This window comes from Pieris napi, chromosome 8 (assembly GCF_905475465.1).
Source record: "Pieris napi chromosome 8, ilPieNapi1.2, whole genome shotgun sequence".
Lineage (NCBI taxonomy): Eukaryota > Metazoa > Arthropoda > Insecta > Lepidoptera > Pieridae > Pieris > Pieris napi.
In genome coordinates, this window is record NC_062241.1 from 7859081 (window position 1) to 7873273 (window position 14193).

Consider the following 14193-nt stretch of genomic DNA (forward strand, 5'->3'; position numbering starts at 1 on the left):
AACATAGATTAATTCAGAAGCAAACTCATTAATTTATTAAGCAAACTCATTGCAGATAATAAAAATAACAGTCCTTTAATCTGTTTAAAAGTCAATTTATTTGATAGTATTTTTGTCAAATGTCAATAACTCTTGTTGTCTAATTAAATGTTTTTACGCATTGTACGGTTTGTTTAAGATTTTTATGATTTAAAATTTAATAATGGCGCAACCTCGTAAACCGTTGCAGTTAAACGAATTACTATTACAAAATGTTAATACTTGGGGTAACGTGCAGTACAACATTCCATTGCGGTTATCTAGTAATGAAACGCGGACATCAGCAAGTATCGCCCACCGGCATATACCGCCGATACCGCACAGCTTGGACTGTGTTAGTACCTTTTTACCTCCTTTTACTCACTAAAGTAGATTAGAATGTGTAGGCATGTTCAATAGTCTGGTTCAGGGGTCTCCAAATTTTCCAGCCTTAGGGCCATACTGATTACTCCAGTAAGTTCCGGGGGCAAAAATCATATGTCTTTATGCTTGTTATAAGATATGTTTTTATCACAAAAACAATAACAATAAGCCTTCAACAATGTTATTAGCCCATGACCATATCAATGTAGATGTCATATTAATAATTATTCAAAATAAAATTAGAATACTTCAGTAAACTAAATTTAATTTGCTATAAAAAATATGTTCTCTAAAAAGAGTATCATCAAATTCGAGCGACGGATTTCTAAATCGTAATATGTACCAGAATTTTTGCCGCGGTGGCGTTAATACGTAAGTACCTTAATTTTTTTTGGAATTCATTACTCCAACTGTTCCACAAAGCCATAATGCAATACATGTATTTTTTGGTGATAAACTTACAAAATTTGTCGATTGTATTTTTAAATCAACTGCCATTTACGGTGTAAACGAAAATTTGTATGCATTTATCCTTATTTAATTGGACAATCAATCCACTTTTCTATCTCATAATTTCTTCTTTGCTTTTGTTGAATTCTTAATCAAACTGCTGCTGCTTGCTGTTTAGTTTTCTTTCTAATCGTATTTTTTTTAGAAAATAGACGATCCCCTCCCAGATCGCGTGACGGGGCGTGATATGGTCGTGGAAAAGGAATCTTATAGAACGACAACAGGAGAATACTGCGTGAAGCCGAACCCGAATAAAGCAATGGAGCGGTCCGACTGTGCCATCAACTGTCGTAGGGTCATTTTCATGACTGGAGTTGAGAAACGGGTAATATTATTATTCGTATGTTATAAGTATAAGTTCGTATGTTATTATGTAAGTCGGGATCGCTAGTAATATCGCTATTGGAAGTCATTAAGAACCAGCAGTGCTATTCATAGTTCCGTCAAGAACGAATTGGATCTTGACATTCTAGTCTTACGCTAGGAGCGTGATCCTCTGATCATTAATTTATTTTTCGTTAGGCTGTACAATTATCAATTTTAATAGGATTCATTCGGTTTCGTCATTCATCGGTTCGAAGACCACTATTGGATTTATTAAGCATGGCCAACTCGTCGGCATTTTATTGGTGATATTAGTACAAGTATGACATACGAATTACACTGATCTGTGATATAACTCTTCTTTCTAGATACAAGCCAAGAGTATCATTCAACCAATCATGATATCGGAGATGAAGGACAACTTCCGTGGCCTGACTTCCACACCAACTGCTCCACCTGAACTGACAGTCAAGGCGCCGGACCCTGAGTACATTTTTGATGTAAGGCTCAAAATCTTATAAAATAACAATTTTATAATAAATAATAAGAATAAAGCCATTTTAGTTCCATACTATAAAAATTACAAATCATATTGTTAAGGCTTGTTGGTCTAGTTCTTAGGGTAGGAAATTAAACACTCCAATGATGACTTGATTCACTTTACTAGCACACATTGATTTACGTAAAATAGCGCAGCTTTAGAGAGCTGCCAACTTGAATAATCCCAAATTTGCCTGTGCGCATGTGTTTTATAATCTCGTCCCCACTCAGACTCGACCTTCCCACTTCGGGCAGTTATTCGAGTCAATTCGTAAATAACCGAACGAGTCAAATGAGTAATTATTGCACATGCGCACTTGTAGCAAAAGAATATGTTTCATAAAAATGTTTAGAATTTAAATAAATATTAAAAGCTAACAATATGGGCCTCAGTTCTGTTATTATACACTTAAGTTCCAAATTAGATATTTATTATATTATTATAATAGTTTCACGACCGTCAGATAGCTCTATTCATCACATAAAGTCCATCATATGTTATGAGTCCGATGAAGTGACAAATAGCACAATTTATCTTCCAAATAATTTATGTGTTGCATAGCTATTTGGTACTTTATTCTTACATTGTGAATCTGAAATGTAAATAGTCTAAGTTAGTTATTGTTATTTCCATCACTTTGTTAAGCAGTATGGGCCCCTCTTGAATAAAGGCCTGGCAAAAAATAACAATAATAATAATAATAATCTAGAGGAATCACAATTTAAAGAGCAAGTTGAGACGTTACGTTTGACTGTGTTTCGTCGCATCGTGTCTAAATGTATTGAACGGAGCGTACAATCGTTTCCCCCTCAGCCTTCGGTGCCTCACACACGTTTATGTTCTAATAAATACCGTTTTCCTTACTATGTTTTGTTCACGGTTTGGAAAAATCTCAATTGCGCACATATCAGAAATTTTAAAGCACGATCTCAGACTATAAGCTTTTTAGATTACTGTTAAAAATTATGTACGAACAAATGATGTATTAAACATGGAATATGGAATCGTATTAAGCTTTATATAATGTATGAAAGAATGCATTAAGTGCAGGGACTGTCGTCACAACGTATTGAATATATTTAAAAAAAAACCCGTTTAATTTACACCTACATTTTAAACTTTCTATTTATTATAGAAATAATAAACATTTCCAGGTAGTAGCTGCAGGTAGAAACGAGGCACCAGTGATACCAGATAGTGCGGGTGGATTTCGAAGGCTACTAGATCCCTATGTGTCTACATACCGAGCCTACCATAAGCCTTTTTCAGTGGAAGACCAGTACGGTATCGGAGCTAAGGATCAGATAACTTTCTACTCAGAATTCAATGTGCCTAAAGTGAGTTAAAAACTCAAGATTCAGTTCGAAGTTAATCCCTCGATTATGTTTTTCTTACTAGAGTTCATATATTTGAAACATAAAGTGTAACAAAGCCCAGAGCAATATCTATGCGAAATACGATGGTGAATAGAAATATTAATTTAGTGTTTATTCGTATCTGTAACCATATCCTGTCAGAACAAGGTTACTCGGTTTGGGGTGAGATGGCGCTGTATGATAGTTGCGAAAACCCTTTTTAGCATAAAATTTCGTTTGCTAATTACTGTAATGAAACCGTAATAATAATTCTGAATTATTATCTATGTTAATCATAGAGTAATTGTACTATTCGTAAAAAATTAACCTTAGACTATAAAATTTCGTTTGCTAATCAACTGTAAACGTTAATTTTATATATAAATAGAAACTTACATTTAAAGTGGTTAAGACCTCCATTTCTGATCTACTAAATGACCGAAGTGAGACTCAACTGCTAAAAGGTTTCGTGGTTAATCTGGTGGATAGCTTATATAGTTGTATACAGGTGCGAGGTTTCGGTCCCCGGCACAAAGAAATATGGATGCCGTTGACTTCTAAAGTGCATAGAAACGTGTATGATAGGATACACGTGAAAAAAGAATGTAAGGAAGTGGCCTCATGTCACAATCCCGTCAACAATATTAAGGGGTGAGTGTATCAAATGCTATAAATTAATCTTCCTAGTCTCTTAACCAATTTTATAGAAGTATACGAATACGCAGATGGCCTGTGTACTTATAACAAATGCATTGTTCAGAATTATACTATTTGTTGTACCTTGAACTACTTCAATATTAGTTATTTATACTGATATGTTATTTTTTTAGAGTATTTGAATCGGAAACGAAGAAGAAATTCAAAGTCCCATTTGCAATATCATCCCTCGCGTCATGGGGGCACGGAGAGTCCTTTGACCTGGCACCCTTCCCCCCTAACCCATACCAGACCAACCTGCCCCCTTTTATGTACTGCAGTGATTATTGTCACATAGCACAAGGCACCCCACCATATACAGTAGTGGACCAACTGAAACACCCACTAAAACCTCACAAGCCGTGCGCCAAGAGATTTATCGTTTCGAGAGATTTTGAACCTTGACTTTTACGTATTGTAAATAAAATAATAAAGCTTACGTGTTGAATATATTTACCACGACCGAGGAAAGGAATAGAAGATTTTAAGTAAAATTATAATAAAAGTGTATCTACTTTAAAAATAGAGTAGGAAAAAGTGTTTATAAGACTATGGCTCGGTATGTTATAACGTATCGTTTCATGCTTTGTTTTTAAAAAATATAGATACTATTTGCAACTAAAGCGGGTCGTAGACGGACCGGTTTGCTCAGGAACTGCTCGAGCGGTCCGTGTATTGCGAATATGAATTTAGTATGGAAACTGCAGATCGTGCGGCGACCGCTTACAGCAGTCTGTATCGGCTGCAACATGCGGTCCGTCTATGGCCCGCTTAAGAATCAACACGAAAGGTAGGTTCCTGACAATAGGCGAAAGGGGTTATAGGTGATGAACACAAAAACTATATTCCTTGCCAAAATTCGAGTGAGTCGAATGAATCCATAACTTTTTTGTCAATTTTCAAAAATTAGAATTAGAATTTATTTATTTATTTTCTCACAAAAACTTAAACTTAGGACATAAGCAAGTGACAGTTATATTCTTACTTCTGTTTATGGAAAAAGCAAGTCTGTGTGAGACTGATGCCTGCTAAAGGTAAGAGTACCTGTGTTACAGGTCATCAGGCCTCCACCAATTCGGATTGACAGAAGATACAATATAATACAATACATTACAATATATAGAGGAAACCAGATGGGGTATGTGTAAATTATGTGTATGTGTGTGGGTGTGTGTCTGTGTATGTTTTATATTTTATTACTTAAGTGGTACCTAGTCTATTAAAGCTAAAACTATTATACTAAAAATCAACTCTAAACTCAACTATTTAATTATTGTCAGCATTTTTTCTGTTTCCTCATAGTTGAGGTCCAGTAGCCAAACCGTCTTCTTGCACTCATGTTTATTTAGGGGATGTGTGGAAACGGAAGAGTTGACCTTATTATACAAGTAATCCCCCAAAAAACAGAAGAATGAATAATATTGAGGAACTACGAACCTTTGAGTTAATTGTCGCGTGAGCTAATTTGTGTAAAATAAAACAAATAGTTGAAGTTAATCGTTTATTTATGAAAAGGTATTACTTTATCGGCATCATCTGAAATAGATAACTTGTTTAAAGTTAAATCAACACAATTTTTTTCTTTTACACTATTTTATTTTATAGGTAAGTTTACAAGGCCAGGCTTCCTTTACCTACCAACATCGGAAATCCTCCTCTTGCTTCGCCAAGTGACCCTTAGAGACAGTGTGTACTAAGTCTTTCAGAAAATATTCCTATTTAAAAGTAATCATGTGATACACTGCTCAACGCTTATCGTAAGTCTATCTCGTATATATTTTGATGCCTTATGTTCATCTGACCATCCTTTTAATCAACCCTATTTCCAAATCGACTGCCAGGAATACTACGCACATGGCTCTTCTAATGACTGAGTACTTTTCGAAATCTGTAATCAAGGTTAATATGGGAATTTTAGAACAAACATTTACAAAAATGAGAATAACTGAGCTCAGACTTTCATGATAAAATTCGCGATTCTACGAATACAAGAACAACAAATTTTAAAGCTGGGTACAATGGACGGCCATCGCATATAAATGATCTCTTCCAGGCAAAAGAGAGCTCCGTAACAAAAACAAGAAAATACCTTGTTATTAATGGTCAAATAGCATGAATAATCATATTTCTAATTTCCTTTAAAACCCACTCTGATGATAGAGTCTGGGAATAACGTGGTACCAATTCTCATTATTTAATAGCGGTATTGAAGTTTCATCAATGGATAAGATAGGATTGATTTTTCAAAATAAACAAAAATACCTTAGGTTTTCTAACAAAGCAATGCTTGCAACCAGGAGAGTAGCATTCGCATATAATTTTTGTTTTTTTCTGAAATTTCAGTTTTATCATTATAAGTATTAGTAGATAATCACATATTAAGTTCATGACAGTACCTTTTTCTTAGTGGTGCTTTCTTGAGTATTTTCGGATGGATCCTTCTATATAAAGTAATATATTATTTATTAAATGTATATATAGTAGTATAAATATATATATTATATAGTACTTACATTAACGCAGGTGCAAGCTGAGTTGTTGCTAATACAGTGCGGTTTGACCATATTTACTTTTCGGTGTTTCCAAATCTGCTTTCAATAGCTTGTTTCAAAATGGGAATATTCTAAAAAAAACGATTAGATAGACAAAATCACTTATTTAATTTATTTATTTATTCCCACATCATTATTCTATCTTTACAGTTATTACTAATTCGATAGAACGACACATTAAAACCCACACCGATTCACCTACATAATAAACATTGAAAACATATATTTATATACCTAAATCTTATAATTAATAATATAGGAAGCAACTCTTGTGAACTCAGCCAGTGTACAAACAAATAGGTGTACCTCAACAGAAATTCTATTTATTATGGTGGCTGTACACACTCGGCGAGAGCTTCTCGCCGGGAGTCTCGACCGAGAGGACCGAGAGAAGAGCGCAGCCTGTACACACTCGTTACGTTAATTGTATTTAAAACACTGTTGATAATGGACGTGGCAACTGCTGCTGCTGTTTGTCTTTGTGCAATGAGTTATTATAATTTTCTTCACGTTAACCATTAAAAAAAATACGAAGCCATGGCGAAGAAGAAGATGGTCACTATACACCGCAACAGAAATTGGTAATTAGGATCATAAAGTTTTAATATTATCCAAAATTTAATGATTGATCGAGTGTGTACAGGTCACTCTCGTTTTACTCGCGAGACCCTTTGACTCGTGCGCAAAAAACCGACAGGCGACCGAGAGAGGCGAGACCAAGTGCGAGGAAACGAGGCGAGACGAGAGCTCTTCTGTACACTCTCGCACTCAGCCTGTCTCGGGGTGTCTCGACGAGTGTGTACAGCCACCATTATATGTATTGCTCGCGTGAGTGGCGCTTTGCTAACCAAGTTGGAATATGCGCGCACATCCAAAAGTTGATAATATAGCTGACCCGGCAAACAGTTGTTTTGCCATATGTACCTATATTATTTCTAGGAAACATTTTTTAGTTCAATAAAAATAGGGGTTAATCGTAGAGGGGTGAAAATTTAGGGTTGTATGTATTTTTTAATGGCACATTATAAATAAATATTTTTTTAAAAATTTCGTCTAAAAATAAAAAATAAAAGGTTAGGGGTGGACAACCCTTATCACTTAGTGGTATTAAATAGATAGTAGCCGATTCTCAGACCTACTGAATATGCATATAAAATTTGATAAAAACCGGTCAAGCCGTTTCGGAGGAGTATGGTAACTAACATTGTGACACGAGAATTTTATATATAAGGTTAAGAAAGTATACATTACCCCAGGACAAGTCATATTTTCACATTTTTTGTTCTCGTTATCAGTGCATTTTGCAATCTGAAAAATTCGATATAGATGTCATGGAAGTAATTTTAGACTCGATTGGAGAAGATTTTACGCATTGTTAAATGTCAATTTTCATCTTATCTACATAAGTAATAATTATTGGATTAAATCGCGTTAATTCATGACATTTTACAATCATACAACTTGGCGCCCCGCTAACAGCAGAGTTTAATTTCAAGTGCATTTTTAAACACATAAATATTATCTATTAAATACTTTTCTTAAAATAAATTCTTGGCAATGCAACTTGCGATTAAAGTATGTCTTAGCAAACCTTAGGGCAAATTTCTTCGGGTGCCTTAGGAGCTTGTCTCTTCCTGGGCGGTCTACAGGGTGGAGTATGAAAGCATCGTGCGGGGTCGTTGCATGGGGCTCCAGCTCTAGCGGGCCAGTAGCAGGGCATCAAGTACGGAAAACAGGAAGAGGGTGGTACGCAGTGGGGCAAATGGTGACATGACCGGGCGGCCATGGGCTGAAAAAATGTATTGCCTAAAAAAAATTAAAAGGACAATAGATGTACATATATAATCAAACTTCTGGATGGCGCAGTTATTCTATATACACTATACAGTGTTAACTCTTTATAACGAATTTTAAGTGACCGAGCATTTTTATTTGTTATAGAGAGGATTTGTTAAAGGGTAAGAAGAATGAATGTATGGATATTGGGTTAAACCAAATAAATTTAATTCATTTTTACGTTATAACGAATGACGTTTTAAAGACTTTTCACTGTATTAATAATCGCATTGGGAAGTAGTAATAGCTGCTAACATATCTTGTGCAAAATATATTTGGGAGCTGAGGTAAACGACAGAAGAAGTAATCCGGGTGTTAGATTGTAATTGAACATAATACCGTGACGCATCGCGTCGCGTGTTAACGCCGTATTGGACTAGTGATGTCCTTGACTAATCACAGAATAAACAAACAGAACGCGCAGACCTATCGTCTTTGGTTTTTATTCTCATCTTTTCTGAACGTAGCAAAACGTATATATATTTTGACTGTTCGGCTTAGGATATACTAAAGGACGTTGTACTCTTGTTATTAGACTGAATTCTGCAACTTAAATGTTTAAAAATTCTTGGGCCGAAATCCGACTCATTTTCGTCCTTACTTTGAAAAACTACCCATATAGAGATTATTTTATACGTAATGGAAATACATAAATAAAAAATATATATAAGTTAGGTGAACCTTTTTGAGAATACAGCTAGATCGTGGGGTCAATTCAATCTGAAACCAAAACATTTATTAACCGTTGTTCAAGTAAGTACGGATGAAATTAGAATTATTAGTTCTTCATAAGTATAGGCAAGTAGTGTCGTTACGTACCGGGGCGGGATCGTACTTTGGTCTCCTCTTTACTTGAATCTAAAAAATTTTTTTTTATCGTTATAGGATAAACGTAACGTAAAAACATTATATGCACTTAAAAATATATATTACCGTCATCCCGAAACAGTTTGAACAATCCAACATACATTTGGATGGTGAGCATGGTGCGGCCTAGAATCCAACAATTAAGCATTGAGTTACGACTATTTAAAAATATTGTAAACATTTTTAATTTTAGGTAAAAAGAGACTACAACTAAGGCGAAGAGCCTGCCTCAGCGTATAATCTTCATTAAGACTTGCCATCTACGCGGGAATATGTTTTATAGTCTATGCGCACAGCAAATGGCTCTATTCCATAAATCTCATTGCGCCATAATACTTTTCCGACATGACAGGAGGATATGACATATCGCGCGCAGAACTGACAGCTTTAATAAGCCTCGAATAATCACGTGTTTAAATACTTCGTTGTGCTCGGTGAGGGGTACCGGGTTCGATTCCCGGTTCGAGGGCAAGTTTTAATTTAATTTAAATTTGTTCTCGGCCTTTGGGAGGGTTGTGCGGTACCGGGCGAGTGCCTAAACCGCACATGGAGGACACGGTCGAATTTCTAAAGACCAGCACGAATTATAAAAATCCTATACTAGACGCTGGCTAATGCACAAATCGTGCCAGAGCCATACAAAAAAAAAAATACTTCGTAAAAGGATATCCAGGAGTTTTTCTTTTTGGAATAAGTTTTTTATTTTCGGCCTGTTTAAAAGTATGTAATATTTGATAATAAAACAATTTTTAACCGGATTGATGTTATGTGTCACCGTGACCAGGCACGCTGCAAAGCACGCGAAACGTCGGTTAAATTTCAAAATTATGAAAAATAATTGTAAATACATAACTTCAATACGGTAAAAAATTGTTTTATTATCAAATGTGTGAAAGTTATGTACATAAAAGACAATACTAGTATGTAATATTGTTAATTTCACACCTTGCAACTGCACTTTCCCTTTGGACACGTCGGACACTAAAAACGAAAACATTATTTGATTTTATTCAATTTTAACTTGATTTCAAGACAAAATGTTTACTTACCAGCGACGGGCAAGGTGATTCAACCTGCAAATACAAACATGTAATTATTTTTTTAATTGCGATCAATGAGCATAATAAAATGTTAACTTACACAGGGCGTTCCGCAGGATGTGATGCAAATTGGACATGATGGGTCTGGACAACATCCATTACATCCGCCGCACTAAACAGAATTAAATATAATATAATATCTATGTAATTGGTGATTCGATAACTAGCATTTACAGAATATCTATGGAATGGCGCGCAATTCAAATAATTTTTATTCAAAAGCCGTGTAATTTCAAATTCAGTCATTTCTTATTATTTTGGAAAAACCGCTGCGCAAACAACACGAAACATTAACACGGTCCATTATTGGTTCAATCGTTTCAAATCTGTAAATTTTGAGTTGAAGAATGACCGACTAACCTAACCATTGTCGCCAACGACGAATTGAAGGCGATAGATAGGCTGAGCTTTCTGCGGGCCTTGCCTAGTTAGTGGCCAAACAACATTGAAGCACTTGCGTCGAAATCCGCAAGATGAAACTAGCTAGCTTTTTTTTATCTAATAACTAGCTGTCCCAGCGAACTTCGTTTCTCCTTAATGTGATTTTACTTGCCCTACCTTTTTGGGAACCAACATGGAACCTTTTTTCTATGCTACCCCAGAATGTTCAGCTTTCCGGAAGAAAACTTTTTAGGTTTTTCTGTGATTTTTTCTCTATATAAACCTCGGAGTTCAAGTTTCAATAAAAAATAAAAAATAGGGGTTGATCATAGAGGGGTGAAAAATAATGAAATAAAAAAAATATACAAAATATAAAAATTTTGGCGTGGACGCCCCCCCTATCACTTAGGGGTTTTAAAGATAGATAGTAGCCGATTCTCAAACTGATCTACTGAATATGCAAACAAAATATAATAACAATCGGTCGATCCGTTGCGGAGGAGTGTGGGAACGAACATTGTGACACGAGAATTTTATATATTAGATTGTCTATCTACCTCATGTTACTATACCTTAAGAGATGCTGGTAGATCTGTGTTGCTCTGGAACAAAGTGTTGTCGTTATTTATAATTAAACATCCTATGCATATAAAAATAAAAACAGTCCAATTGCACCGTTTTATTTATAGTCCTCTATCTGTCTCTTTACATCAAAGGGTTAACACAATTTGATTGAAAGAGTCGAGAGAGAGGACTATAATTAAAAGAGCAAGTGCAATTCGACTGTTTTTATTTTCTTGTATGGGTTTACTAATAACGTTGTTGATTCGAGGTGTTAAATCTTTAGTTTTAAATAATAATAACTCCCTTAACGATATATTTTTTGCGATGTTTATGTGATCATTCGATACTAATAAAAACTATTTTGTAACAATATAAATGAAAAATTCATCAGAAACCAGGCCCCATACGGATCCTGATTTCCATGAGACGGTACCCTTGACCCTCCACAAAATAGTGCTCCCCTAAAGGAACCAATACCTATGCTGGTCGTAAGTTAAACTTGCCAATAGGCAACTATATAGGCCCATTTCTAATATGTGGAGCCTCTTATCAAACCGTCATAAGTCATTTTTCTGAAAACATCTCTAAAATGTAGATACATAGAAATACATTATTATTAACAGTACACAAATTAACGTGGATAGAACCCCAGTTCACAGCTACAAACAGTACAAATACAAAATTACCTTATGTCTGCAACAGCCTCTGCCACAACAGACTTGTACTATTGCAGTCTGAGGAAAAGCAGGTTTCTCATCTTTGCGACTTCGTCGTGATGTTTTCGTTCCAATTATGGCTATGTTAGAGAGACCAAACAGGTTGTGTTCCCTGTCCAAGCGTAGTATGGTTGATAAGCATTTATCGCCGTAGCTGACACGGGTATTAATTCCTTCTTCGGATTCTCGGCTGCAGGTTGAGGTAGAGGAGGCGCTGGGTGTTATTGACGGGGAGCTGAAAAATTTATCATTTTGGCGGTGGTAGATGTTCTTATATTTACTTGTGTTCCAACTCATATATTTGTATTGGCACGGAAGGTTAATCACTTACTTAAAATGTTGAATAAAACAGTCACGTATGTAACTGCTATATCAATTATTTTTTAAATTACAATTACTTTAATTACTATTATTCTAAATTAATCTGCTTACCATTCTGTTTTCTATCTCGCACTTTGGCGCCTGTCAGTGCATTTATATTTCTGTAACGACATAATGTCGTCAAATATATGAAAATTATTCAAAATTACACAATAAATGCACCAACCTGGACTCCGGGGAGCCTTCTTGACTAGAAAGCCATTTCATTCTGGTTAGTTTCAAAATATTGGCACAATTTCTATTATCCTCCAGCAATTCCTCTTGCAGTGATTCAAGGTTGCTTGTATTTGCAATTTTCTATAGAATTGTTTATGATTACATAAATTTATTTACCATTTCGTTGCAAAATAAATTATCATTCTAAATAATAATAATTAAACAATAAAGAGATCAACGGGAAATATTTTCCAGACAATCTTATAAGATATCAAAAATCCTATGATATTATCGTCCAAAAGGCTTTATAGCCCATATAAGGCATGTAGCCATCTACAATATGCGCAATAACGACGAACTTTAAAACGCGCTTGCGAAATTATTCCGGCCGCTCAGGATATATAGAATTTCTCGAGCCACTGTGCCCATTGGGCCGGCCAGAATTAGACGGGTCGTGGATCCTGTTTTAGGTTGGAGGATCAGTACACCGTGCTTCGTCTACAGGCATATTGAGGCTGTCTAAACATTTATAATAATCAATGGACAATATTCGACTTACGTCATTCTGCATTTCTTCAAGGTCTGTTGTCTGAAGCTGCTTTTTAGCTTCTACGAGTTCATGTAGTGCTTTCGACCTCTCCACTTGAATGGGCCGGTCATTGTCCAGCTAAAAAAAAGATTATTAACGGGAAATAAAATCAATAAATATCTCAATCTCCGTTACTTACTTCGCTATCGGATTCATAGTTAAGTCCATTATTTATTGGTTTCACTTCATCAACCAGGCATACATAAGTGTAGAAGACATGGTCCGAAACGCTATTTCTCAGGTTCATTTTGCTTTGATTAAACCTCGGGTCGGTATATTGTTGCGCCGTTATTTTTACTTTACACGGAGCTTGCATTATCTACTAAGAATTTCGCGGCCATAATTGGAATAGTTATAATTTTCGCTACGCCATGCTTGAATAACTTCAATCAAAAAGACAGTCAGTTCGAACGAGCGTCATTCAATTACTTTTTATGAATTGATAGAGGTTGTTTTTATATGTTAAAATCCTTTTTGTATACCGTTATGCGGATGTAAGCTTAACTATTTTAAGAAGGTCCTTTACTTGCTTTGGTCCTTCATTAGTTTTTTTTTTTGACAAAAAAATGAATAGTAGGAAATTTAAAATATTATGGCTCCATTCATTAGAGGGTATATCAAAATGTATTCTATGAATGTACATAATTATCTGATTAGGAAACGCTGTCAGTCACCGTCATGCTGTGATTTAATGGCTTGGGAATTCGTTCGTTTCCTGCTTCATTTTAGTTTTTCAAAGTTCTGCTAAAATGAATGCCAATTTTTATTTCATGCCACACATATTTAAACGTGGAAGAGGCGCAGCGCTAACCAGATCCATGCAACTTCCTCGCAATCAAAGCAGACAATAATTTACTTAATCTATAATACTGCATTCGAATACACGAATACTACATTTTTGAATTTAAAAAATATAACCTTAATCAATACTTACTGCTTTATTTACGTAACTTCGTGTTTCTTCATTGAATGCTTTTATTTACATATTTATTAATCTATATATATAAAAGAAAGTCGTGTTTGTTACAACACTTATAACTCGAGAACGGCTGGACCGATTGCCATGGTTTTTGATTTGTTGGATTTGTTTCCGTCCCGAATAGCAGAATAAGCAATAAAATATCGGATAAGTTATCGAATAACAATAAATTTATTAATTAATTTTACGAATGCAAAAACCATATGGTGCCATCTGTTGACAAAACTACGCATCATTTTACGTC

The 14193-nt window shown here is 35.2% G+C and overlaps 2 protein-coding genes across 4 annotated transcripts; one reads left to right on the plus strand and one right to left on the minus strand.

Moving 5' to 3' along the window:
• Positions 1 to 146: 146 nt before the first annotated feature.
• On the plus strand, positions 147 to 4265 carry LOC125051785. Its single transcript, XM_047652343.1, has 6 exons — positions 147 to 373; positions 1058 to 1237; positions 1605 to 1736; positions 2932 to 3114; positions 3641 to 3783; positions 3963 to 4265. Exons 1-6 carry the CDS (start codon positions 203 to 205, stop codon positions 4231 to 4233), a joined length of 1080 nt encoding a protein of 359 aa, XP_047508299.1. The 5' UTR covers positions 147 to 202; the 3' UTR covers positions 4234 to 4265.
• Positions 4266 to 6224: 1959 nt separating this feature from the next.
• Positions 6225 to 13403, minus strand: LOC125052065. 3 transcript variants are annotated; one of them, XM_047652730.1, is made up of 15 exons: positions 13173 to 13403; positions 12941 to 13048; positions 12392 to 12522; positions 11815 to 12079; positions 11137 to 11166; positions 10224 to 10295; positions 10133 to 10156; positions 10029 to 10064; positions 9150 to 9209; positions 9036 to 9074; positions 8898 to 8936; positions 7972 to 8169; positions 7632 to 7688; positions 6342 to 6451; positions 6225 to 6269 (listed from the first exon to the last, which is right to left on the minus strand). In XM_047652730.1, exons 1-14 carry the CDS (start codon positions 13284 to 13286, stop codon positions 6395 to 6397), a joined length of 1230 nt encoding a protein of 409 aa, XP_047508686.1. In that variant the 5' UTR covers positions 13287 to 13403; the 3' UTR covers positions 6225 to 6269; positions 6342 to 6394. The 3 variants fall into 3 exon arrangements, with proteins under 3 accessions (XP_047508686.1, XP_047508685.1, XP_047508684.1); XM_047652729.1 differs by having other exon boundaries at positions 6225 to 6266; positions 13110 to 13403; XM_047652728.1 differs by having other exon boundaries at positions 13110 to 13403.
• Between the last annotated feature and the right edge of the window lie 790 nt (positions 13404 to 14193).